The 27,270-nt window shown below is 45.0% G+C and overlaps 1 protein-coding gene across 5 annotated transcripts in view; it reads left to right on the top strand.

The window, feature by feature from the left end:
• Xpd (general transcription and DNA repair factor IIH helicase subunit Xpd) overlaps nucleotides 1-27,270 on the top strand; it is a 436,267-nt gene that overhangs the window by 341,519 nt on the left and 67,478 nt on the right. For all 5 annotated transcript variants that reach the window (XM_068381754.1, XM_068381755.1, XM_068381756.1 and 2 more), the window contains 2 exons: nucleotides 7,704-7,803; nucleotides 16,556-16,696. In XM_068381754.1, the coding sequence (XP_068237855.1) occupies nucleotides 7,720-7,803; nucleotides 16,556-16,696 (225 nt within the window). In that variant the 5' untranslated portion in view covers nucleotides 7,704-7,719. The remainder of the gene's footprint in view (nucleotides 1-7,703; nucleotides 7,804-16,555; nucleotides 16,697-27,270) is intronic.

Raw genomic sequence — 27,270 nt, 5'->3', positions numbered from 1 at the left:
GGCACCCTAGCAGTACCAGCTGAACTCGGCTGGGTCCCTGGTTAGGCTGGAGGAACATAGAGAGTAGAGGTCCCCTTTTTTGTTTTGTTCTTGTTGATGTCGGCTACCCCCCAAAATTGGGGGAAGTGCCTTTGGTATATGGATGGATGGAAACTATTAATTTGCGACGGGAACGAGTGTCATTTTCGAAGAGAGCGTAATTTTTTCTATAAGAAAAAGTAGTTGTTTTCCTAGGTTACATCGCCCTATAATACACTACAATGAAACCTTTTTTTTCAATATTAAACTTACCCGATAATCATGTAGCTGTCAACTCCGTTGCCCGACAGAATTCTATGGAGGGATACGCCAGCTATCACAATACTAGAAGGGGGTGTACTTACCAGCGCCACCTGTGGCCAGGTACTCAAGTACTTCTTGTTGACACCTCCTCAATTATTCCTCTGTCGTGCTTCCGGCAAGACGTTCTGGGATATGCTTATGATCTTCGAGTTTGTTCACGGCTAATTGGTGAAGTATTCTCTCAGATTTCGGCTGTCGCTTTACTGGAAACCTTCTTATATTAGCTAGATAGCTTTTATATAGTCCTGATATACGGTTAACGATCTTTTGCTTGATTTTGGAAACCCCTTTGGCTAACTCTTTGGATTCAAGATGTCTGACATTTCGCAAGCCCCCTCCCATAGACGATGTAGGTCTTGCAATAGGCGTATTCCGAAGGCCTCGGTAGATCCTCACACCGCTTGTTCTGACTGTAGGGACAGACCCTGTCAGTTAGAAAATCGATGTGAGGAATGCGCCGGACTTTCGGAACTGGAATTTGTCCGTCTTTTAAAATATTCAACTAAGTTAGAGAGAGGTAGAGTTAGGAGGAGTTCTTCTCACTCTTCACTGTTTTCCTCACCTCATGATCCCCTACCTTTTCCTACCCCTGTAGTGGCTACCCCCGAACCTACTGTTTGCCCTCCGCCTGATATGTCTGTTGTTTTGCGTGCTATTCAGGCCTTAGGCGATAAAGTAGAGTCAGTGGTAAGTGACCATAAGTCTCTGATGGCCGAAGTTAAGGAACTTAAGGTCAAGAGTGCAGTGGGTGGAATTAGTGCCAGTGCTGTGACGAGTGCTAGTGTCAGTGCAGTGCCAAGTGCTAGTGTCAGTGCCAGTGTGGTGCGTGAGGATACTTCTGTGCGAGCCAGTCGTCCTCCCAGTCCGGGACCTCTTGCAAGCTCCCAAGCCCAGGGGAGAAGCAATGTCGAAGGGCATAAGGGTTCGGCAGGCCTTGTTAGGCGCACAGAAGTATCCTCGGTGGTTGCGGGCGTGTCTTCCAAAGACCGTCACTCCCACCTGCAGACGATTGAGCCCGTCTTTTTCTCGTCCGCTGATCATCTGTCAGGGAAGAAACGTTGGTCTCAGGTCTCGAGACCACTTAAACGCAGAGTCCAGTCCGCGAGTGCTCAGCCAGGTTGCAGTCATTGGCTCAGCTCTGACTCGCCGCAGTCATCTGTCGACTGCACTCCGCCCAAGAGGAGTAAGGTTCTGCCACAACAGAGCTCGACTGTTAAGGCTTTACCTACTGTAGTTTCTGCCGACCCTAAGTGGACTCTACTACAGTCCATGCAAGCACAGCTTTCGGACTTGATGCGTGAGTGTCGGGCTGAGAGTGTTGCGCCTCCGCCTCCGCCTACACTCCCTCCGCCTGCGTTCGCTCCGCCTACGCTCGCTCCGCCTGCGCTTGCTCCGCCTGATCGCAGTACCACCTGCCAGGCGTACGATGTTGAGCCACAGTCTGAGTTTGCTGTTCCCAGTGGTGTTCAGCCTCCGCCTTCTTTAAGGCAACCTTTGCTATGGGATCAGGAGGATTATACCTCTCTTCCTCCTCCTCCCCTTGCTGCTCCACCAGTGGTGCAACTCTCGGCTGAGGTACAACAACCTCTCCCGTGCATGAGTCAGTCTCCTCAGCTCTCGCTGCAGCGAGCTCAACCATCCACAAGGCAAGCTCCACTACACCTTGGCCTTGCGCCTCAGGAGCCTCAGCTTGCGAGACATTCTCCTTGTTCTGCGCAGCCTCAACCTCATCACGCTCCGCTCACACCACAAGAACAGGAACTTGCTACTCCGCTTCCACCAACCGCTCAGCAAGCGCAACTCTTGGGTTCAACCTCTCATGCTAGGAGTCAGCCTCCTCCACCCATGCGCCTTCCTTCTGCTTTGTCTGTTAATCAGCCTTTGCAGTCTGAGCCTCAGGTTCTCCCTCAACAGTTACTTGAAGAGGAAACCACTATTGTTCCTACTCGTTCTGACTCTGCTGTTCAGCATTCTTGTCCAATATCTTCGCTACACTCTGGTGATGAGGCGTCTGATGATGAGGAGGCACACCTGGATCCCTCGTCAGACGTGGATGAATCCAAGCCTTCTCCACAGTCTATTGACTTTCGTAAGGTCTTGGCTCTGCTTAGGGAGGTTTACCCAGACCACTTTGTCTCTGCTATTCCCCGCTCTCCGCCATCTGAGTTTTCGCTGGGCGTACAACAAGCTAAGTCCTCCTATACTAAGCTAGTCTTAGCAAGGTCCTCTAAGAGAGCATTAAGGATCTTAGGGGAGTGGCTGCAGACTAAGCAACACCTTGGCAAAACGTCTTTCATGTTCCCGCCGACTAAGCTCACTTCGAAAGCGAGCGTTTGGTATGCCACAGGAGAAGCACCAGGCTTGGGAGTACCTGCCTCTGCCCAGGCTGACTTCTCAAGTCTGGTAGACTCGCCTCGGAGAACTGCAATGAGGCGTTCTAAGGTTTGCTGGACCTTCTCAGACCTGGATCACTTACTGAAAGGACTGTTTAGAGCATTTGAGATGTTCAACTTTCTTGACTGGTGCCTGGGGGCCCTCAGCAAGAAGACCTCTCCTGCGGACAAGGATTCTGCCATGCTATTAATGTCCTGCATGGATAAGGCCATTAGGGATGGATCGGGTGAGCTTGCGTCGATGTTTGTATCAGGGGTTTTGAAGAAAAGGGAACAGCTGTGTACCTTCCTTTCCTCCAGCATTACACCTTGCCAAAGGTCACAACTCCTTTTTGCTCCGCTCTCGAAGTTCCTCTTCCCCGAAGAGCTGGTTAAGGACTTGTCTGCTGCCCTGATACAAAAGGACACACACGATCTTGTAGCCTCATCGGCTCGTAAGTCTAAGGTTGCTACCTCAGTCCCCAAGACTTATCGCTCCCCAGTGGTTGATACCCCTGCTACGAGGTTCATACCGCCCTTTCGTGGTAGAGCCCCCAGCCGAGGAAGCTCCCGTCCAGACTCTTACAGGAGCAAGTCCAGGAAAGGCTCCAGGACATCTAAAGGAAAAAACTGACTCTCCGCATCTCCAGACAGCAGTAGGAGCCAGACTCAAGATCTTCTGGCGAGCCTGGGAGAAGAGAGGTGCAGACGCCCAGTCTGTCAGTTGGCTGAGGAACGGTTACAGGATTCCATTCTGCCTCAAACCACCTCTGACCACATCGCCCATCAACCTCTCTCCCAACTACAAAGAAGAGGACAAGAGGCTAGCATTGCACCAGGAGGTGTCGCTACTTGTGCAGAAGAAGGCAGTGGTTATAGTCCGGGACCATCAATCCCCGGGCTTCTACAACCGTCTCTTTCTTGTGGCCAAGAAGACAGGGGGTTGGAGACCGGTGCTGGACGTCAGCGCGCTCAACGCGTATGTCACCAAGCAGACGTTCACGATGGAGACGACGAAGTCGGTCTTAGCAGCGGTCAGGCAGGAGGACTGGATGGTCTCGTTGGACTTGAAAGATGCCTACTTTCACGTTCCTATTCATCCAGACTCCCAACCTTTCCTGAGATTCGTTTTCGGAAAGGTTGTCTACCAATTCCAAGCCCTGTGTTTTGGCCTAAGCACAGCTCCTATGGTCTTTACTCATCTGATGAGGAATATAGCAAAATTCCTACACTTATCGGACATCAGAGCCTCCCTCTACTTAGACGACTGGCTGTTGAGAGCCTCCACGAGTCGTCGCTGTCTGGAGAATCTCAATTGGACTTTAGACTTAATCAGAGAACTGGGTCTATTAGTCAACATAGAAAAGTCTCAACTCATTCCCTCCCAATCCATTGTGTACCTGGGAATGGAGATTCGGAGTCAGGATTTTCGGGCTTTTCCATCGGCCCCCAGGATAAGCCAAGCCCTAGAGTGCATCATGAGCATGCTGAAGAGGAGCAGTTGCTCGGTGAGACAGTGGATGAGTCTCACAGGGACCCTTTCATCACTGGCCCTGTTCGTCGAGCTAGGGAGACTCCACCTCCGCCCTCTTCAATTCCATCTTGCAGCTCATTGGGACAAGGGTTCGACTCTCGAAGCAGTCTCTATCCCAATCACCCAAGAGATGAAGACCACTCTCCTGTGGTGGAAGCACAACCTCCTTCTCAGGGAGGGTCTATCGTTGGCTATTCAGACCCCCAATCTTCATCTCTTCTCAGATGCATCGGACTCGGGCTGGGGTGCGACCTTGAACGGACGGGAATGCTCGGGAACGTGGAACGAAGAACAGGGATTACTCCACATCAACTGCAAGGAGCTACTAGCAGTTCATTTAGCCCTGTTGAACTTCAAGTCCCTCCTGCTAGGCAAAGTGGTGGAGGTGAACTCAGACAATACCACAGCCTTGGCTTACATCTCCAAGCAAGGAGGGACCCATTCGAGGAGCCTATACGAGATCGCAAGGGACCTCCTCATTTGGTCAAGAGGTCTAAACCTCACTCTGGTCACGAGGTTCATTCAGGGCGATATGAACGTCTCAGCAGATCGCCTAAGCAGAAGGAATCAGGTCATTCCCACGGAATGGACCCTCCACAAGAGTGTGTGCAACAGACTTTGGACCTTGTGGGGTCAACCTACCATAGATCTGTTTGCCACCTCCATAACCAAGAGACTTCCGCTGTACTGTTCCCCTGTTCCAGACCCTGCAGCAGTTCATGTGGATGCTTTTCTACTGAACTGGTCCCATCTCGACCTGTTCGCATTCCCACCGTTCAAGATAATAAACAAAGTTCTGCAGAAATTCATCTCGCACGAAGGGACACGGCTGACGCTGGTTGCTCCCCTTTGGCCTGCAAGAGAATGGTTCACAGAGGTACTTCAATGGCTAGTCGACATCCCCAGGACTCTACCTCTAAGAGTGGACCTTCTACGTCAACCTCATGTAGACAGGTTGCACCCAAACCTCCACGCTCTTCGGCTGACTGCCTTCAGACTGTCGAAAGATTCGCTAGAGCTAGAGGCTTTTCGAAGGAGGCAGCCAGTGCGATTGCCAGAGCGAGAAGGGTTTCCACTCGTAGAGTCTACCAGTCTAAGTGGGAGGTCTTCCGAAGCTGGTGTAGAGCCAATTCAATATCCTCTACCAATACCTCTGTGACCCAAATAGCTGACTTCCTTCTACATCTTAGGAATGAGAGATCCCTTTCAGCCCCTACGATTAAAGGGTATAGGAGTATGTTGGCTTCAGTTCTCCGCCACAGAGGTTTGGACCTTTCTTCCAACAAGGACCTTCAAGACATTCTTAAGTCTTTTGAGACGTCTAAAGAGCGTCGTCTATCCACTCCAGGCTGGAATCTAGACGTAGTCTTAAGGTTCCTTATGTCACCTAGGTTCGAACCTCTCCAGTCAGCTTCCTTCAAGGACCTTACCCTCAAGACTCTTTTTCTTGTCTGCCTTGCAACAGCTAAGAGAGTCAGTGAGGTTCATGCCTTCAGCAAGAACATTGGTTTCACGACCGAATCTGCAACATGTTCTTTTCAGCTCGGATTCCTAGCAAAGAACGAACTTCCTTCACGTCCTTGGCCTAGATCGTTTGAAATACCTAGCCTCTCCAACATGGTAGGTAACAAACTAGAGAGAGTTCTTTGCCCTGTCAGAGCTCTCAAATTTTATCTTAAGAGGTCTAAACCTCTTCGAGGACAGTCAGAAGCCTTATGGTGTGCCATCAAGAAACCTTCGAGGCCCATGTCCAAGAATGGGGTTTCATATTATATAAGGCTTCTGATTAGAGAAGCCCACTCTCACTTAAAGGAGGAAGACCTTGCATTGCTGAAGGTAAGGACCCACGAAGTAAGAGCCGTAGCTACTTCGATGGCCTTTAATAAAAACCGTTCTCTGCAGAGCATAATGGATGCAACCTATTGGAGGAGCAAGTCAGTGTTTGCATCATTTTATCTTAAAGATGTCCAGTCTCTTTACGAGAACTGCTACACCCTGGGACCATTCGTAGCAGCGAGTGCAGTAGTAGGTGAGGGCTCAGCCACTACATTCCCTTAATCCCATAACCTTTTTTAACCTTTCTCTTGAATGCTTTTATTGTTGTTTTTATGGTTGTTACGGTAGGCTAAGAAGCCTTCCGCATCCTTTTGATTTGGCGGGTGGTCTATTCATTCTTGAGAAGCGCCTGGGTTAGAGGTTTTGTAGAGGTCCTTTAGTAGGGGTTGCAACCCCATATACTTTGGCACCTTTGGGTTGATTCAGCCTCCAAGAGGAACGCTGCGCTCAGTAAGGAAGACGAACTTAAAAAAGAGGCAGAGTAACGGTTCAATTCGACTTCCTTACCAGGTACTTATTATTTCATTGTTATTTGAGATAACTGTTATATGAAATATGGGATTCTTAGCTATCCTTTAATCTTGTACACTGGTTTTCACCCACCCCCCTGGGTGTGAATCAGCTACATGATTATCGGGTAAGTTTAATATTGAAAAATGTTATTTTTATTAGTAAAATAAATTTTTGAATATACTTACCCGATAATCATGATTTAATCGACCCTCCCTTCCTCCCCATAGAGAACCAGTGGACCGAGGAATAATTGAGGAGGTGTCAACAAGAAGTACTTGAGTACCTGGCCACAGGTGGCGCTGGTAAGTACACCCCCTTCTAGTATTGTGATAGCTGGCGTATCCCTCCATAGAATTCTGTCGGGCAACGGAGTTGACAGCTACATGATTATCGGGTAAGTATATTCAAAAATTTATTTTACTAATAAAAATAACATTTTTAGTTGCCCTTTAGGCTGGTAATCATGCTCTGTGATGTAGGCGACAAGTGATTTTAACAGTCAGATTTATTCTGATTGCATGATGCAATTGGCATATGAATATGTTTTATGTTTCTTTGTGATTTTAACATTTTACATTACAGTATTTTTTAACCAATTTTGTCATCGGTTATGAATCCTTTGTCTAACACTAATTTGGGGAGTATGCATGTTGGCAAATTGACGTTTAAGAACAAATTTACCATAACCTAACCTAACTTAGATTTCACTTTCTAACCTGACTCTGGTTGATGAACTATATCCAAAAACTTTAATAATTGCATTCATAGGATTGTACCTAACCTGATACATTGCTCAATTTAGGGTACCATGCGCATACTGTATCCGTGGGGTGGGGGAGGCGTTGAAACTGTTTGCTTACTCCAACATTGGATATTTTACCATTAGTTTATATATATATATATTTTTTTTACATAATTCTATCACACTTTTTTTAATTGATTTAAACTTGTCAAGTTATATCATATATGAAGGTATACAATATGAGAAGTTATTGATTTTTATTTAGAAATATAGAACTGTTGTTTAAGATTTTTTTTCAATCTTAATTCATTTCCTAATAATCCAAACATCTGATCAATTTCTCTGTTAATTATCTTTGCTTTAGACTGGACGTTGATGGCATGCCAGTGTACTTTCCCTATGAGTTCATTTACCCTGAGCAGTACTCCTACATGTTAGACCTGAAGAGGTCTCTGGATGCTAAGGTAAGTACAATGAACACTTCAATATTTCACTTTGATGAGTAAAAACATGCAACAAACCTGTCACCCTTCCAGTATTCCTAAGAGTTTTTGTATCTTGTTTCACCATCCTTCCAATCTTGAATTATTTTTTTTTTGTTATCAAGACTAGCATCCCCTGACTTAAAGTTTAGAAAAAGGATATTAAAACTTTCTCACTATTTGAGTAGATTTAATTTTGCTAAAGTGTTCCAAATGAGAATTTTTTTAAGTCTGTCAATTTCTATTTGTATAGGATAAGCATTACAGTCCACTCATTCTTCATTGTGGTCAACGAATGTTGCAACATTCCGAATACAGTAATGCTCTTTTCTTTCCACAGGATAAAATTTCCTCAAAACACTCAGCCCTGTGTTGTCATATTTCTCATCTTTTCATTTCTCCTAACGGAACTCAATATTATATAAACGTTGCATCTCAACATCTAGAAACATTTTTCTTTCATTTAGATTCAACATTCACTCCTGACTCTTGATGTGCATAAAGGAGAAAAGGCTTATTATTTCTTTTTTATGTTCCAGCTTCTATAGGCACTCCAGGTATCTTTGCAATTGTTTTCATACTCCATGCTACCATTGTATCTTGCTCACATGTTCTATTATTCACCTCTTGTGTTGTTGTGCCATTAATCATTATTTTTAAATATTAAACTTAGCCGGTGAATATATAATAGCTGACGTCTCGGACGGCTCGACAGAAACACAAAAACTCGCGAGCGATCGCCATGAAGGTTGCGGGTGTGCCCACCAGCGCTAACTATCGGCCAGATACCGCATATACATGTAAACAGCTCAAGTTCTTCTCTGTCGGTCTTGTCGACAAGTTGATTCCATTACTCGCTGTTGACCTGGAGTTTTTTTCGTCATTCTTGGTGAAGTACTTCTTTTTGGTTTTGAGCTTTCGCAGTGCAGGTGTTTTTATCTTCAATTAAAACTCTTGAACTCTTTTTTGGATAGATTTTATTGTTGATGACTTTGGATTGTTTTTGGATTTTCTTTGACTTTTCAAAATGGCTGACCCTTCTCCGATTCCTAAATTTCGTAAATGTAATGCTAGGGATTGTAACAAATGTCTTCCAAAGGCCTCTCTCGACCCACATACCGTGTGTTCTAATTGCCGGGGTAAAACCTGCCAATTAGGAGATCGGTGTGATGAGTGCATGGTACTTTCGGAATTCGACTGGCTAGAGTTTGATAAGTATTCACGTAAGCTAGAGAGAGATAGGGTGAGGAGAAGTTCCTCTAGATCATTAGATTTTTCCTCCTCCCATGCCCCTGAACCTAATCCTTCCCCTGTAGTAGTTGTGCCTGAACCTTCTACTAGCACTCATGAACCATCAATGCGGGATATGTTGCTTGCCATTCAAGCGTTGGGCGAGAGAGTTGAGTCTTTGGCAACGGACCGTAATCAACTCATGGCGGATGTAAAAGTGTTAAAGTGTCAGAGTGCCACATTAGAAAATCGTGGAGATAAAGTGATTAGTGCGCAAAGTGTTATAAGTGTTGCGACCGAGGGTTCGTCTGTTCGTGCTTGTCGTTCGCCTAGTCCGAGACCTCTTGCAAGCTCCCATGCACCAGGGAGAAGTAATGTCGTAGGACTTATGGGGACGAGAGGCTTTAACCAACGAACAGACGTTCCCTCTATGGTTTCGGGCGTGTCTCGTCAAGACCGCCCCTACCATAAGACGAGCGAGACGGTTTTCTCCTCGTCATCCGAAGGCTTCTCGCGAAAGAAACCGTGGAGCAAAGTTTCTAGACCCTTAAAGCGGAAGTCAGTCCCTTCAGGACAGGTCCAGCGTCCTGGCTGTAGCCATTGGGACAGCTCTGACCCTGTGCAGTCATCAGAAGACTGCTCGCCGCCTAAACGAAAGCTTAACACGGGCTCCGAGAGTCTTAGTAAAGGCAATGTTTTGCCGTCACAGACGTTACCATCGTCTCGACCCGTACTGACTCCCGTTGATCCTAAGTGGGTTGTCCTGCAGGATATGCAGAATAAGCTTGCCTCCCTTATGGAGGAGTATACCGTTGAGCAGGTTCACGATGATCCTCGCCGTTACGCTGATCGAGATCCTGGCCGTCAGCCGCCCAAACGAGCCTTTACTCGTCCTGTTGACGTTACAAAGTCACGTCAGTCACGTGACTTGGAGCCTCACTCGATGCAGCCCCGTGTTGACTTTCAGCCGCTTGTTGACGTTCAGCCGCCACCGCATGCTCGTGTTGACGTTCGCCAACCATCTCAGTTGCCTTGTTTTGACGTTGAGCGTCAAGCGCCGCAGTCAAGGGTTGTTTTGACTGCTCAATCTAGGCAGTCAAGGCAGTCTCGACTTGACGTCGAGCGTCCTCCCGCTCCTGTTGCTGTTGCTGGTCAGTCCTTTAAGCAGTTACATGACGCAGCGTCCTTGACTGCTACTGATGCTCCTTTGCGTGTGGACTTTGCTTGTCAAGCATTGCCACAACAGCAGGTCTCTTCCTTGCTTGACTCATCAATTGTCGGACGAGGTTCCTTCAGATGAGGGTGTTGCTGATCCCATGCCTTCTGATAATCCTTTGGACGTTTTATCAGACGTGGAAGAGCCTAAGGCTGCGCAACCTTCCATGGATTTTAAGAAAATTATGATGGTTTTTAAGGATCTTTTCCCAGATCATTTTGTTACTGTTGCTCCTCGTTCGCCTCCGTCTGAGTTTGCGCTAGGCTTAGCTGCTGCCAAGCCTTCATTTACTAAGCTAGTGCTTTCTCGCTCTTCTAAGAGGGCTTTACGTCTTCTAGGCGACTGGTTGGTTACCAGGAGGAGTTTGGGGAAGACGGCCTTTGCCTTCCCACCTTCTAAACTAGCTTCTAGAGCGAGCGTCTGGTATGACACGGGAGAAGTTCTCGGCTTGGGAGTCCCTGCCTCTGCCCATGGTGACTTCTCAAGCCTCGTAGACTCTCCCCGTCGCCTGGCCATGAGACGCTCTAAAATTTGTTGGTCCTCCTCGGACCTTGACCATCTCCTTAAAGGGGTATTCAGGGCCTTCAAAGTTTTTAACTTTTTAGATTGGTCTCTAGGAGCATTAAGCAGGAAGATCTCGTCTGCTGACCAGGATGTGTCCTTACTTATTATGTCTTGTATGGACAAAGCCATCCGCGATGGCTCCAATGAGCTCGCCTCCACCTTTACGTCTGGAGTTTTGAAGAAGAGAGAAACCCTTTGCTCTTTCCTTTCAGCAGGAGTTACTCCCTGTCAAAGATCGGAACTTCTCTTTGCTCCCTTATCGGCTGCCTTGTTTCCTCAACAGCTGATTAAGGACATTGCTGCTTCGCTTGTACAGAAGGACACACATGACCTGATGGCTTCTTCTGCTCGCAAGGGAGCTCCTTCTTCGTCCTTTGTTGTGAGACCCAGAATCGAGACTCCTGCGTCTAGGTTTATCCCGCCCTTTCGTGGCAGAGCTCCCAGCAGGGGAGGCTCTCGTGCCGACGGAAAGAGAGGTAAGAGGAGAGGAGCCAAGTCCTCCCGTGGCAGAGTCTGACGGCCCACGTCCTCAGACATCGGTAGGGGCCAGACTGACCAACTTCTGGCAGGCCTGGGAGATGAGGGGTGCAGACCAAGAGTCTGTGTTGTTGCTCAAGGAGGGGTACAAAATACCGTTTGTACGCAGGCCTCCTCTAGTAACAGTTCTTCTAGACCTCTCTCCCAGGTATCGAGAGGAGTCAAAGAGACAAGCTCTACATCACCAAGTGTCTCTGTTGCTAGAGAAGGGAGCGGTGGTGAAAGTCTCGGACCTTCAATCACAGGGATTTTACAACCGTCTCTTCCTAGTCCCAAGGCATACGGGAGGTTGGAGGCCAGTGCTGGACGTCAGTGCGCTCAACGTTTTTGTTACGAAAACAAAATTTACGATGGAGACCACGAAGTCCGTCCTAGCAGCGGTCAGAGAGGGAGACTGGATGGTCTCTCTCGACCTGCAAGATGCGTATTTCCACATTCCTATACACCCGGATTCCCAACCGTATCTGAGGTTTGTTTACAGGAATGTGGTGTACCAGTTTCGAGCACTGTGCTTCGGCCTCAGCCCTGCTCCTCTCGTGTTTACGAGGCTCATGAGGAATGTGGCAAAATTCCTTCATTTATCGGGAATTCGAGCCTCCCTGTACTTGGACGACTGGCTTCTCAGAGCATCGTCCAGTCATCGCTGTCTGCAGGACCTACACTGGACGTTGGGTCTGGCAAAGGAGTTGGGACTGTTGGTCAACTTAGAAAAGTCTCAACTGATTCCATCCCAGACGATTCTCTATTTGGGGATGGAGTTTCGCAGTCTAGTTTTTCGGGCTTTTCCGTCTGCCACCCGAATAGAACAAGCCCTGCTCAAAGTCCGACTCATGCTGAAAAAAGAACGTTGTTCAGTAAGAAGTTGGATGAGTCTCGTAGGGACCCTGTCATCCCTGGAGCAGTTTGTCTCGCTAGGGAGACTTCATCTTCGCCCTCTCCAGTTCCATCTAGACTCTCACTGGAACAAGAGCAAGACTTTAGAAGCTGTATCAATCCCGGTCTCCGAGCCAGTAAAAGCATGCCTGAACTGGTGGGACAGCAACATAAGTCTGAGAGAGGGTCTGTCCCTGGCAGTCAAGAACCCAAACCACGTGTTGTTCTCAGACGCGTCGGATTTGGGTTGGGGTGCGACTCTGACTCTGGACGGTCGGGAATGTTCGGGTCTTTGGACTTCGGTTCAGAAGAGCATGCACATCAACGGCAAGGAGCTATTAGCAGTCCACTTGGCCTTGATGAATTTCGAGAGCATTCTTCGAATCAAAGTGGTAGAGGTCAATTCTGACAACACCACAGCTTTGGCGTACATCTCCAAGCAAGTAGGCACTCACTCCCACACACTGTTCGTGATCGCAAGGGACCTTCTCATCTGGTCAAAAAATCGAGGCATCTCCCTGTTGACAAGATTCATCCAGGGGGACTTGAACGTCTTGGCAGACTGTCTCAGTCGGAGAGGTCAGGTGATCCCCACGGAATGGACCCTCCACAAGGACGTGTGCAAGAGTCTTCGGGCGACTTGGGGTCAACCCTCCATAGACCTCTTTGCCACCTCATTGACCAAAAGGCTCCCGCTCTATTGCTCGCCAGTCCCAGATCCAGAGGCGACCCACATAGACGCGTTTCTGCTGGACTGGTCTCACCTGGACTTGTATGCATTCCCACCGTTCAAGATAGTCAACAAGGTACTGCAAAAGTTCGCCTCTCACGAAGGGACAAGGTTGACGTTGGTTGCTCCCCTCTGGCCCGCGAGAGAATGGTTCACAGAGGTACTTCAATGGCTGGTAGACGTTCCAAGGAGTCTTCCTCTAAGGATAGATCTCTTACGGCAGCCCCACGTAAGGGATCTTCATCAAAGCCTCCCTGCGCTTCGTCTGACTGCCTTCAGACTATCGAAAGACTCTCAAGAGCTCGAGGCTTTTCGAAGGAGGCAGCCAGAGCGATTGCGAGAGCTAGGAGAGCTTCTACCATCAAAGTATACCAGTCGAAGTGGGAAGTCTTTAGAGACTGGTGCAAGTCAGCATCTGTTTCCTCTTCCAGTACCTCTGTAGCCCAAATAGCAGACTTTCTCTTACATCTGAGAAATGTTCGCTCCCTCTCAGCACCCACTATTAAGGGCTACAGGAGCATGTTGGCTTCGGTCTTTAGACATAGAGGCTTAGATCTTTCCAATAATAAAGATCTCCAAGATCTCCTTAAGTCTTTCGAGACCTCTAAGGAGCGTCGTATGGCAACTCCTGGATGGAACTTAGACGTGGTCCTAAGGTTCCTAATGTCCGACAGGTTTGAGCCATTACATTCAGCCTCCCTGAAGGATCTCACCCTCAAGACACTTTTCTTAGTGTGCTTGGCTTCGGCTAAAAGGGTCAGTGAGATCCATGCCTTCAGTAGGAACATCGGCTTTTCCACAGATAAAGCCACATGTTCGCTTCAGCTTGGTTTCTTGGCCAAAAATGAACTGCCTTCTCGTCCTTGGCCTAAGTCATTTGATATACCTTGCCTGTCAGAGATCGTAGGCAACGAGCTTGAAAGAGTACTGTGTCCAGTTAGAGCTCTTAAGTTCTATTTAGCTCGTACTAAGTCCTTACGAGGTGGATCTGAGGCCTTGTGGTGCCCAGTTAAGAAGCCATCATTACCTATGTCAAAGAATGCTTTGTCATATTTTATTAGATTTTTAATCCGAGAGGCTCATTCTCACTTGAGTGAAAAAGACCGTTGCTTGCTTAAAGTTAAGACGCACGAAGTAAGAGCTATAGCAACTTCCGTGGCCTTTAAGCAAAATAGATCTCTGCGAAGTATTATGGACGCGACCTTTTGGAGAAGCAAGTCGGTATTCGCGTCATTTTACTTAAAAGATGTCCAGACTCTTTATGAGGACTGCTACACACTGGGTCCATTCGTTGCAGCGAGTGCAGTAGTGGGTGAGGGTTCTACCACTACATTCCCTTAATTCCAATATCCTTTTAATCTGTCTCTTGAAATGTTTTTTAATCTTGTTTTGGGTTGTACGGAAGGCTAAGAAGCCTTTCGCATCCTGGTTGATTTGGCAGGTGGTCAAATGTCATTTCTTGAGAGCGCCCAGATTAAGGGTTTTGATGAGGTCCTGTTGTATGGGTTGCCGCCCTTGATACTTCAGCTCCTGGGAGTCTTTCAGCATCCTAAGAGGATGGCTGGGCTTCGTGAGGAAAGCAGACTAACAAGGCAGAGTAATCGTCAGAGTCAGCTTCCTTACCAGGTACCTATATTTTTTTTGGGTTTTGTTATGATATAACTGTCAAAAACTCTAAGCATATACGCCGTAAACTGTATTATTACTGGTCTCTACCCACCACCATGGGTGTGAATCAGCTATTATATATTCAACGGCTAAGTTTAATATTTAAAAATGATATTTTGATTATAAAATAAATTTTTGAATATACTTACCCGGTGAATATATAAATTAAAGGCCCCCCCTTCCTCCCCGATAGAGACCCAGCGGGATGAGAAGAACTGGAGCTGTTTACATGTATATGCGGTATCTGGCCGATAGTTGGCGCTGGTGGGCACACCCGCAACCTTCATGGCGATCGCTCGCGAGTTTTTGTGTTTCTGTCGAGCCGTCCGAGACGTCAGCTATTATATATTCACCGGGTAAGTATATTCAAAAATTTATTTTATAATCAAAATATCATAATTACACTAAACAAATACATATAGTATATGCATTAAACACACTTAATTTTCCGGTATCCATATCACTAATCAGTCTAATTTCTTGGTATTTATTTGCTGACGGGCATACTCTTTATCATATTTACAATCTACTTTCTCCTTTCACAGATACTTTCAAATCAGTATTATATAGTCAAAGTATGAATCATTTAATTTTCTGATATCAAGTTTCTCCATACTGTATATGTACAGTACTGTACTGTCATATCTGACCTTCCACAAATTTTAAAGATATTGAAAATCCTTGGAAACATAATACACCATTATTCTGAAAACTTAATTCCCCTTAAACCTTTCTATCTGCATAAACTTCCTTGTAGAAAAACATATCCACTGAAATTCTTGTTCCATATAATAATATAAACAATGGGGAGAATGGGATTGATTGATTAATCAGATAACTCTTAATCAATCAATAACACTCTCCCCATTGTTTATGTTATTATTTAGCCTCTTTTTTGTTTTTCTCTCTCAATTTCTCCCCATTGATTTTTATATTTTTCTTCTTTTTCTCTTTCCATTGTTTTTATTAATTGGCCTCATTTTCTCCATCACTTTCTCTCCGTTGTTTATTTTTTTTATTAATTTGCCTCTTTTTCTTGATCACTTTCTCTCCATTGTTTTTATTGATTGGCCTCTTTTTCTCTCACTTTCTCCCAATTCCATTGTTTTTATTATGTGACTTTTTTTTCCTTTGTTTTTATTATTTGGCCTCTTTTTCTCTCACTCTCTTCTTTAATACCCTGTCCATCTTTTTGTTACTTGTTCAGGGTCTTGTTAAGCAGTTGCACCTCTGAATATCTTTATTCCTTTATACTGTCTATATATCCTAATCTTGGGCACATTTTCTCCTTATTATGCGCCTTGCATTTTCTTATCTAATTCACTTTCCTTATTTGCAATTACAGCCACATTTTTGCTATTCAACTCTCCAGCAGAAAGTTATATCTATATTAACATATGCCTCAAGCCAATGATGATTATACAGTATTTTTGTACTAAAACTAATATATATAACCTTTTTTTTCTTGAAAGTTGACAGGAAAAGGTGGTCTTTTTGGTGGATATGGAATTCCTGGAAGTAATAGAAATGGAGAGATTCTTGTAGAAATATGATTAGAAATAATGTTGCCAGTTGGAAATCCTCTATATTATTGTGTTCTGTATTTTGTCCTCAGTCCTAAAGATTGTACTTATTCATTGATGTTGCTTCAGCATAGAGAGCCAATTAAGCATATTAGCAGCAGGAGGCTGGGTACTTTACATAGTGTGTCCCACAGACTGTAGTGTTGTTTGCAATTTATCTAAGCTGGGAGTAGTACAGTTATTAACTCATTCTTTCCTACTGGGTAAAAAAGTCTAAGGTCAAAATCAAGTTTCCAATTAGGAAACATACTTTATTATATGTTTAGTACTGTAACTCATTAATCCCTTTCAGATAACATATTTAATAACATAAACTTTCCTTTCTTGCCTCAGGGTCATTGTTTACTGGAGATGCCCTCAGGAACTGGCAAAACAATCACGTTACTGTCGTTGATTGTCTCCTATCTTCGAGCTTTCCCACAAAATTTGACAAAGCTTGTTTATTGTTCTCGAACAATACCAGAGATTGAAAAGGTGTGTTTTACTTACAGGTTTTGTACATTTATTTTTAGCTTTACATTGTAACACACTTTCAATTGTAGATATAAAGCTCGGTTAATGTGATGTGATGTTGAAAATAATTTTAATTTTTAAAACCAAAAATGTTATGGTTTAAATTGGCTTATGTAGTAAGGACCATAGTGTTGGTTTTTATTCCATGTATGACCTTCTTTGGCTACAAGAGGAACCAGTTTGAGTTTCCACTAAGGGGAAAATATACCATTAATTCCTACACGGATACAAACCTTCGCCCTTTAGTAGGAGTATGATTCCAATGAAGCTGGAAAACTCTGCTGTTAAAATTATAATTAGGTGTATTGGGTGTTGGTAGTTACCAGCAGGTATCGGGAAGCCACACCCCACTGCGGGCTCACTGAGAATCCACTTTTATTTCAGATACCGACACTTACTAACATACTCTTGGCCCCCAAATGTGGTTGAAATTATTTTCTTTCAAATTTTCTTTTCAGTGTATGTGATGTGTGTGAGTGAAGAAAAACCTAAAAGTAGGCATGCTACCTGCCCTGGAGTTACCTATCATAGCTACAGGATCTTCATGAGCAAGTCGTTGGTCCATCCTGCAGGGAGCATACTTACTCGCAAGCTTCATCCTGAGAGGAATGTAGGAATTGTCTGTTTTCCCAATGGCAGGCATACAGCAGGAGAAGGAAGAAGTCAAGTGTGACTCCTCTCCTTCGGGATCTTCCCCAAAGTCTATGAGGTTGGCTGGACCTCTTCCTCCTACCCTTGGTACCCTGCCTTTGATCCTGCCCCATCAACCTCTTCTGGTGGTGGTGCAAGGAAGGGAGACGGTCTTAATCAAACTTCAGGACAAGCTTTTAAGGGGAAAGCTCATCTGTTTTCCTTAGAGAATCTGATGTACTTCCTTCTCTGAGTGAATCCTTTAAATCCTTTCCAGATTTTGACCTTAGTGATGACACCCTGAGGTTTTTATGTCCCTGTTTGTGTATGGAAGGTACACCTTCCCAGTAGAGACTGATGTTCGCTCCTGCCAGCTTGCATAAAGGTATGGCTGCTCTAGTTGCACCTGTTGGCACCACTTTTGTGTGAGGATCTTGTTGCCCCAACATGGCCATTTTTATTAGCTGTCCATTCTTCGGGACATAAGAAAGATGTCCTTCCCTCTGCCTTGTTCTTCACTGGATCCTTCGTCACTTGAACGAAACAGACGTAAATTTATGTCTTCTGAAAACAAACATGCTCATCGTTCAGAGATTTCCCGAGTCTCTGGCTGGCAGCTTTTTGAGGAGTTTTCTCCATTGGATCATTACCAGTTTCAAGACAAGCGCTCTGCTACTAAAAAGCTCCTTGTAGTACGGACATATAGACTTTCTCCTATAGAGCTTCGATTCCTAGTCTCCTCTGATCCTGGCTCATTATAAGAGAGTGCATTCATTCACCAGAAGGGGAATGAATTCTGGAGTCTTCTTGGGGTCAAGTCCAAGAACTCTCGTCCATATCACGGGCTGATGGATGCTTGTGCACAGAGAGGTGCAGGCGTTCTATAATGCCAAAGAGATGGCAAATCACGAATCCCCGTCACTTCTTTCTCAAAGGTAATGCTGGAGATAGAGAGGAAGGATAAGAAGCACAACCAAAAATTAGGTGTGATCTTGTCATCAAGGAATCTCCCTAGAACCCTAGAGATAAACCATCTTATGGTTAAAGCCAAGAGCTCAGGCTCTGTGAAACAGTTGAAGGACAACGGTGCCATCTCTCTAGTGTTACAGGATTATCCTTTGTTGCCCAAGGATATTACAGCAGCCAGGTTGATTCCCTGGAGGAAGTAGTATATCTAGAGGGAAGAGGAACCCTCTAAATACCACTAAGTTTTGATTTTGGGTCAGGAAAGAAGTTCTGCCAGATACAGCACTGGGATAAGCTTCCAACCAGACAAGAAGATTCAATATACACTCTGGGCTCCTTGCCAGTGGATTTATGTCTCACATTGACTGAAGCCGAAGATCAAATCTGAATCTACTTTCCTGAAGGTCTTACTCCTGTTAAGACAAGTCAATGGACTGGAAGAATCAGTCAAGACCCCCTATGCAAGTTAGTAATTTGATGATTGAAAAATTTCGAGCCACTCCGCAGAGTGCATAATCTACTCTGGAGCTACCTTGGTCTGAGTAGGCCAAGGAAGCAATTGGTACTGCAAAATGGCACGTCTCAGACCACAAGAATTTCATGAGGGAGAGCCGATCCTTAAAAATCTTATTGGGTGGAGCTTCCCTGCCGCCTGCCGTTAACTACCGTCACCTTGTAATAATTTTAACTGCAGAGTTATCCTGCTTTGCTGAAATCAAACCATATTAACCAACTCAGATTTTTATAGTTGGGAATAACACAAATTGCTTGTAGAATTTGTGATATTGTAGGCTTTGGATGTTACTATCCCAGTGCATGATCCAGATGGGAAGTGCTTTCTTCATTCTAGACCCAACCTTTTTTAGATATTTCATTTGACCAAAGGTTAATACCTCTGCATTAAGAAAAGAAAACTTCCAAAATTTTGCACATCCTTGGGAAGCCCTGTATGCACTAGTGGACCCATGGCCTGAAAAATGTACCAAGCATCTAAAGTCGTAAGTTGACTTTTTAAAAAGTCCAAGTTCATATGGAATACAAGATTTTTATGAGCATTTCCTAAAACAGATTAATTATTCAGTTATCTGAATCCCCATTCCCTTAATTTATGTGTCTTTGGAAATGTATTAGAAAATAGAAATAATGACCCAGAGAGCACCCGACCTCCCTTAGGCCTAAGAAGGCAAAAGATGAGCAGGTCGCAAGAGAAGGCCATGGTCATTCCTTTCTTTGACTCCCAGGGCATCATTCACGTTGAATGGGTTCCTCAGGGTCAAACCGTCAATAAGGAATATTACCTTACTGTTCTGAAAAGGTTCAGGGAGAAAGTGAGGAAGAAGAGGCAACAGCAGTGGAGGAGTGGTCAGTGGTGGTTCCACCAGGACAATGCCCCATGCCACAAGTCAACGCTGTGACCACCTGGATGGCCGACGGGAATGAAAGTGGTACAACACCCACCCTACAGCCCTGACCTAGCCCCATGCGACTTTTTCCTGTTCCCACGCATGAAAGACAGCCTCACAGGAATCAGATTCCAGTCAACAGAGGAGCTGAAAGAGGCATCGGAAAGTTACCTGAAGGGACTACTGAAGAAGGACTTTGAGGAGGTCTTCCAGGATTGGGAGAGATGCATGCAGAAGTGTGTAGATGCGAGAGGCCATTATTTTGAAGGAGACAAAGTTTTGTAAGCTTATGAAAATAAATATTGTCTCTCCTGACATTTTCCCATTACTTTTTTAACATACCTTGTATTTTTATGAATAGTACTTACCTGGCAGTTATATATATATAGCAGATTATCTCTAAATCGGCAGAATTTTTCAAAACGAGGCAACCGCCTTGTGGTGGTTGGGAGGTAGGTGGTAACACCCGTCACAGGGTGGTCCAAGGAATCATTCCCGTGTCCAAGACTTCAGTTCATCTCTGCCGGCTGGATCGAAAACATCGTCGGTCCACCATTGAGAGTTTTTCGAATCATTTTCCCTTCTTCGCTTTTTTGGACTTCGTTTGGTGAAGTACACTGGTTTAGGGTTTTGGCAATCGTGTTTTATTATTATTATTTACTTTGTTTATCATGATTGATAACTTAATTTTCGTGTTTGTGCGAGTGATGTATGCAAAGTGAGGTTACCGAAAGTGTCGGTTGATCCTCACAGTTTGTATGCAGAGGTTTTGTTTGTGCACTGTATTTTAGGTGCAAAGTTTTTAATCCTGATGACGGAAATACGTTCCGGCAACTCTATGACGTCACAGTCGTGTGACGCAATCTTCATGTATGTCTTGTAAATTCTCTTTATTTGTTTTATGTAAAGAATGGGAAGAATTCCACTTATATAAGTTTTTTAACTTTTAATGTAAAATTTTTAAAGAAATATTTGTCCATTTGGTATTCGTTCTTTAAATCTATCGATCTAATTTCATAATTAAATAGAACTAGCGTATGGTTAATTTACGCTGTTAGTTCTTGTTACTTTCGGTGCAGTCGCAACATGCCTTGGTAGCGTTCTTTTCGATATGGGAATTAAAGTGTTGGCTATTATTCTCCAACAACAACTATATGGGAATTCTAGTTTTAGTAGCATTTTTATTTATATGTTCCTATTGTTTACATTTATATATATAGATACGTTATTGCTATATCTGTTCTTTTTATCATGACAACTCGCTTGTTTTTGAAAACCCTTTGAATCAATTGTGGATTACATTTGTTTTCCCTTTTTTCTGTTCATTTTAATCTTTAACGTATAACTTTCCCGGCGTTTGTATGTAACTACCGGGTAGGTATTTATGACTTTTAATTTTACCGGTGGTTATATGTAACTACCGGGTGAGTGTGTTCAACATCTATTTTTAATCTCAACTCTTGCCCGGTGGTTTTTTCTTTTTGTGACCGCCGGGTAAGTATGTTTGAAAGTTTATTTTATTATGGAAATGTTAGTTTAATATTTTATAAAAATATTTTGTTACAGTTTATAGAGCAAGTACTAGAGACGATTTTGCTTTCTCATTCAAGCCCGTGGCAGAAGAATAAGTTCTCTCACAACGGGCAGGACTAATTATGGTTTTTTGTGTAAGAGTTTAATAGTGCAAGTTTTCAGTGCTAAATTAGGCATTGGATTCTTTCAGCACAGGGACGTTGTTTTCCTAGCCTTAGACCTCTTCCAAGCTCCCCGGCCCATGGGAGAAGGAAAGTCGATCGGCGAAAGGAAACGAGAGGCGTTAGCTCACGAGCAAACGCCCTCGCGAGCGTTCCTGTTAACGTTCCCAAGAATGCTCGCCCTTGCCATGGGAAAGCAAAGAGCGTTGGACGTTAAGATTCTTACACTGCTTTTAGAGTTTTGTATTGCATCACTTTTGATTTTAATGGCAATACTTTAAGTCATAGATATTCGCTGCTAATATCAATGCTTACAAACCATCATTGACTCGGTTTTTGTCCCAGAGCGCCAGTCGGCCTTATGAACCCTCTGGTCGGAACCGAACGCGCCGAGTGGCATAATGAATATCATTTTGCATTAACGCTCGGCGCTAAGTCTTTCAAGACAGGACGAATGCAGCCTTGTCTTTCAGGGCAAATGCAGCCTCGTCTTTCAGGGCGAATGCAGCCTCGTCTTTCAGGACGAATGCTGCCTCGTCTTTCAGGACTAATGCAGCCTCGTCTTTCAGGGCAAATGCTGCCTCGTCTTTCAGGGCGAATGCAGCCTCGTCTTTCAGGGCGAATGCTGCCTCGTCTTTCAGGGCGAATGCAGCCTCGTCTTTCAGGGCGAATGCAGCCTCGTCTTTCAGGGCGAATGCTGCCTCGTCTTTCAGGGCGAATGCAGCCTCGTCTTTCAGGGCGAATGCAGCCTCGTCTTTCAGGGCGAAGGCAGCCTCGTCTTTCAGGGCGAAGGCAGCCTCGTCTTTCAGGGCGAATGCTGCCTCGTCTTTCAGGGCGAAGGCAGCCTCGTCTTTCAGGGCGAATGCTGCCTCGTCTTTCAGGGCGAATGCAGCCTCGTCTTTCAGGGCGAATGCTGCCTCGTCTTTCAGGGCGAATGCAGCCTCGTCTTTCAGGACGAATGCAGCCTCGTCTTTCAGGGCGAATGCAGCCTCGTCTTTCAGGACGAATGCAGCCTCGTCTTTCGGGGCGAGTGCAGCCTCGTCTTTCGGGGCGAGTGCCGCCTCGTCTTTCGGGGCGAGTGCAGCCTCGTCTTTCGGGACGAGGGCAGCCTCGTCTTTCGGGACGGGGGCAGCCTCGTCTTTCGGGACGAGGGCAGCCTCGTCTTTCGGGATGAGGGCAGCCTCGTCTTTCAGGATGATAGGACGATCGCCGCCTTGTTCTTTCAGGGCGACGCCACGTCTTTTAAGATCTTTGTCAAGGATGACTTTAGTGATCACTTTTCTCCTGTTGAATTGTTTGAGGTTAACAGAAGGAGAGGATCCTAAGTTCTGTTGCTCCATGTTCCCCACCCTCTGAGTTTTCACGTGGTCATTAATGGAGCTTTAAGAATATATTAATTTTTGTTTCTTAAAACAGAAACCTTTGATGACTAACAACAGTAAGAGCCAGAATTTGCTACTTCTGGCGAGCCTAGGAGAGGAGAGGAGCAGACCTTTGGTCCGTGTTTTTACTGGGATGGATGCGAAATCTTTTTCCTACTGAATCCTCCTTTGTTAGTTACTCCGATAAGACTTTTCTGCCTAACCAACTTTGCAACTTCAATGTCTCTCTTTTGGGAGAGGGAGTCTTTTGTCCGGTCCTGGACGTAAATGCTCTTTACGTCTTCGTTCAGAAGTCAAAGTCCTCCATGGAGACATCAAAATCTTTGGAGAAGAGGGGAGCAGACCTTTGGTCAGTACCTCTTCTGAAGGAGGATTACTTTTTCCTTTTATAGGGAAACCTCCTTTAGTTTTTAGCTACAACGATTCTCTCTCCCAGTTCTAGAGAGGAGTCTAAGTGGCAGGCTATGCAATCAAACTTTATCTGAGGTTTGTTTACAGGGAAGAACGGGTGTAGAATGGGTCAGTTTCGGGCGTGTGTTTTGGTCTCAGCTCCGCCCCTCTCATGTTCACGTAACTTTTGCTTTATGTAGCGGAATACTGTACTGCTCTCTGGAGAAATCAGAGCGTCCCTGTATCTGGATTTTTAGATAACGTTGAGCCTATCGAATAATTAGGTCTTCCTGTCAACAAGAAGAGTCTCGTCTGACACCAGGACGCTCAGCACCTTGTCTTTTAGAACGTTCAGCGTCTCGCTCTGTTAACCTCTCGGCTCCACGTCTTACAGGCTCCACGTCTTACAGGACTATCGGCGCCACGTCTTACAGGACGATCGGCGCCTCGTCTTTCAGGAAGTTCTAGCATGAGGCATGACTTTGAACATGAGAATCTAGGACTTCGTGATGACACTAGTCGAATCGTGTGTCGAGATCAAGGACGCCTTCGTTCTGATTTCTTGGATCTAGAAAGGAGGTTTGTTCTAGGGCAAGAAACATCGGGGCAAACATGCTCAGCAGGAAGAGACTTGTTTTTCCCTCAGAATGGTCTCCCAACTCGCAAGTTTGTTAGTCTCTGGATGTTGTGGGGCAGACCTGTAACAGACCTTTTTGCCTCCAACTGGAAGAAGAGGATCCCCTACTGCTGCTCCCTAGTCCCGGACGAGGAAGCTGTAGCAGTGGACTCCTTCCTGATGGATTGGACGGGGGTGGACATGTTTTCGTTGCCCCCGTTCGAGATCATCAATCTGGTCTTCAGGAAATTCGCTCTCCTCGATTCGGGGCGAATGATCCTAGCGGCTCCATTCTGGCCTGCTAGGGAATGGTTTTTGGAAGTGATGGGCATGTTGATGGACTTCCCAAGAAGATTTCGGCAAGTCCAGATCTTCTCAAACAGCCCCACTTCGAGAGGTATCATCTTACCCCCCTTGCTCTCAACTGACTTCCTTCAGACTGACTAGAAACTTGTCAGATCTCGAGGCTTTTTGGCACAAGCGACGAAATCTATCGCCAGAGCAAGGAGGATCTCTTCACAAAGAGTCTACCGATCTAGGTGGGAGACCTTTAGAGCTTGGTGCAGGCGGCACAAGTTTCCTCATCCACTACCTTTCTGAGCCCGATTGCAGACTTCTTCTTGTACCTCAGACAGGATGCTAAGCTGGCTGTATCTACCATCAATGGATACAGCAGTATGCTCTCCGCCGTCTTTAGGCATAGAGGCCTAGAGTTGTCCCAAAATCAAGGTTTGCAGGACCTCATTGGGTCTTTTCAGACGACGTAATAGGTACTCTTAAACCTGGATGTGGTGTTTAAGTTTCCGTGCTCCAAGAAATTTGAACCTATCTCGCTAGCCTCTCTTCGGGTTGTAGCAAAGTAAACCCTCTCCCTTATGACTCTAGCGAATGCCAAGAGGTCAGCGAAGTCCAGGCGATTGGGAAGAGGGTGAACTTCAATTAGGATAGGGCAGTTTGTGGCTTAAGGTTCATCTTTCTCGTAAAGAGCGAGAACCCTTCGTAACCCTGTCCTACAACGTTTGATGTCATTAACCTCACGAACCTAGTGGGTCGAGAGAAGGAAAGACTCCTCTGCCCAGTTAGGTCCCTCAAAGTTTTTTTTGGCTCACACTATGAACGTGAGCTGTGCATCCAACTTGTTATGGTGTTCAGTGAAAGGTCCGCCAAAAACCCCTGTCTAAGTATGCTTTGTCCTTTTTCCTGAGGGAGAAAATTAGGGAAGCCCACCTCTTATGTGAGGAGGAACACTTCGCCCTGTTGAAATTACAGGCTCACGAAGTGAGAGCCATTGCTACCTCTCTGGCATATCAGGAATATATGTTAGTTAGGCTATTCATGGATGCTATTTTCTGGAGGAGCAACTCTGTCTTCGCTTCTCATTAACTTAGAGAGGTGAGAGTAGACTTTGGCAAGTGCTATACCTTGGGCCCATACATAGCTGCGGTTTCTGTATTAGGCAAAGGAGTTAATAACCCCACTCAACCTTGGTTTATATGCATGTATGAGGGTTTGTGTTTTTATGATGGTCTGTGGACTTCGTCTTGTAGTGCGGTTCCCTCAGTCTAGATAGATAGTTTATGTCTATGTTGCAGGGTTAGGTGGTTAGTTTGAGTTAAGGTTGCAGTTTTTATTATATGGGGCGAAGGTAGTTTCTGAAGTTTAGTCAAGTTGTTGGTCTTATCCCTTTGACAGACTCGATTGAGTTTTTTGCAGCTTTGCAGGCTTACTCCTGGATAAACTCTCCTAAGGGAAAGCCACTCTAAAGGCTGTACCTTTGAATCAGCTACCTTAGCAGGCAAGGAATCAAGGTGTTTTTATCTCCTACAACTCTTTTGTTGTTTCCCCAACGATGTTTTCTGTCTGTTTCCCTCCTCCAAATGTGTGAATCAGCTATATATATATAACTGCCAGGTAAATACTATTCATAAAAATGGAGTTTTTATGATAAAACAAAGTTTTATGAATACTTACCTGGCAGTTATATATATATTCTAAGGCCCACCCACCTCCCCTCAGGAGACAGGTCGGGCATAGATGAACTGAAGTCTTGGACACGGGAATGATTTCTTGGATCACCCTGTGACGGGTGTTACCACCTACCTCCCAACCACCACAAGGCGGTTGCCTCGTTTTGAAAAATTCTGCCGATTTAGAGATAATCAGCTATATATATATAACTGCCAGGTAAGTATTCATAAAACTTTGTTTTATCATAAAAACTCCATATTCTGTCCTCTTACTATTATTATCATTATTATTATTATTATTATTACTGTACTTGTTAAGCTACAACCCTAATTGGAAAAGCAGAATACCATAAGCCCAGGGGCTCCGACAGGGAAAATAGCCTAGTGAGGAAAGGAAACAAAGGAAAATAAGATATTTTAAGAAGGGTAACAACATTTAAATAAATATCTCCTATACAAACTATAAAAGCTTTAACAAAACAATAAGAGGAAGAGAAATAAGGTAGAATAATGTGCCTGAGTGTACCCTCAAGCAAGAGAACTCTAACCCAAGATAGTGGAAAACCATGGTACAGAGGTTATGGCACTACCCAAGACTAGAGAACAATGGTTTGATTTTGGAGTGTCCTTCTCCTGGAAGAGCTGCTTACCATAGCTGAAGAGTCTCTTCTATCATTACTAAGAGGAAAGTGGCCACTGAAGAATTACAGTGCTGTAACCCCTTGGGTGAAGAAGAATTGTGTTTTAATCTCAGTGTAGTCAGGTGTATGAGGACAGAGGAGAATATGTGTAGACAAAGGAAAAATTAACCGTAACCAGAGAAAAGGATCCAATGTAGTACTGTCTGGCCAGTCAAAAGACCCCATAACTATCTAGCGGTGTAGTGGTTTGCGGACTGTGGCCAGATGTAGCACCCAAACTGCCTAGTGTCCGAATGCCGACCACACTCCAGCGTTCACTATACTGTACTAAAAGGTAAAATGGTGGAATACCCAAAAATGTAGGTAACAGGTCAAGAGAATAGAGCACTTGGCACCACCCCTAGATTTTATACTGGGCAAGGGGACCCAGCTAGAACTGTAGTTGCATCATAATATTCAGAGGTAAGCCAATTTCAGGTTATGTAAGTACTAAACATTAGTAGAGGAAACAAAAAAAAAAAAAAGGGAAAAAACAATGATCCAAAAAAAAAAAAAATAATAATAATAAATTAGTGGCTGAGATGGGAGGGAGCACTTATGATGTACTGGAAAAAAATATAGTTTTCAATATTAATCTTACCCGATGATCATGTAGCTGTCAACTCCGTTGCCCGACAGAAATCTACGGTCGGGATACGCCAGCGATCGCTTATACAGGTGGGGGTGTACTCACCAGCGCCATCTGTGGTCAGGTACTCCAGTACTTCTTGTCAACAAGACCTCAATTTTTCCTCTGTCGTGCCGCCGGCGAGACCTGCATGGGTGCGCTGTTGATTTTGGAGTCTT

Source organism: Palaemon carinicauda, chromosome 10, assembly GCF_036898095.1.
Source record: "Palaemon carinicauda isolate YSFRI2023 chromosome 10, ASM3689809v2, whole genome shotgun sequence".
Lineage (NCBI taxonomy): Eukaryota > Metazoa > Arthropoda > Malacostraca > Decapoda > Palaemonidae > Palaemon > Palaemon carinicauda.
This window is presented reverse-complemented; position numbering and strand designations above follow the sequence as displayed.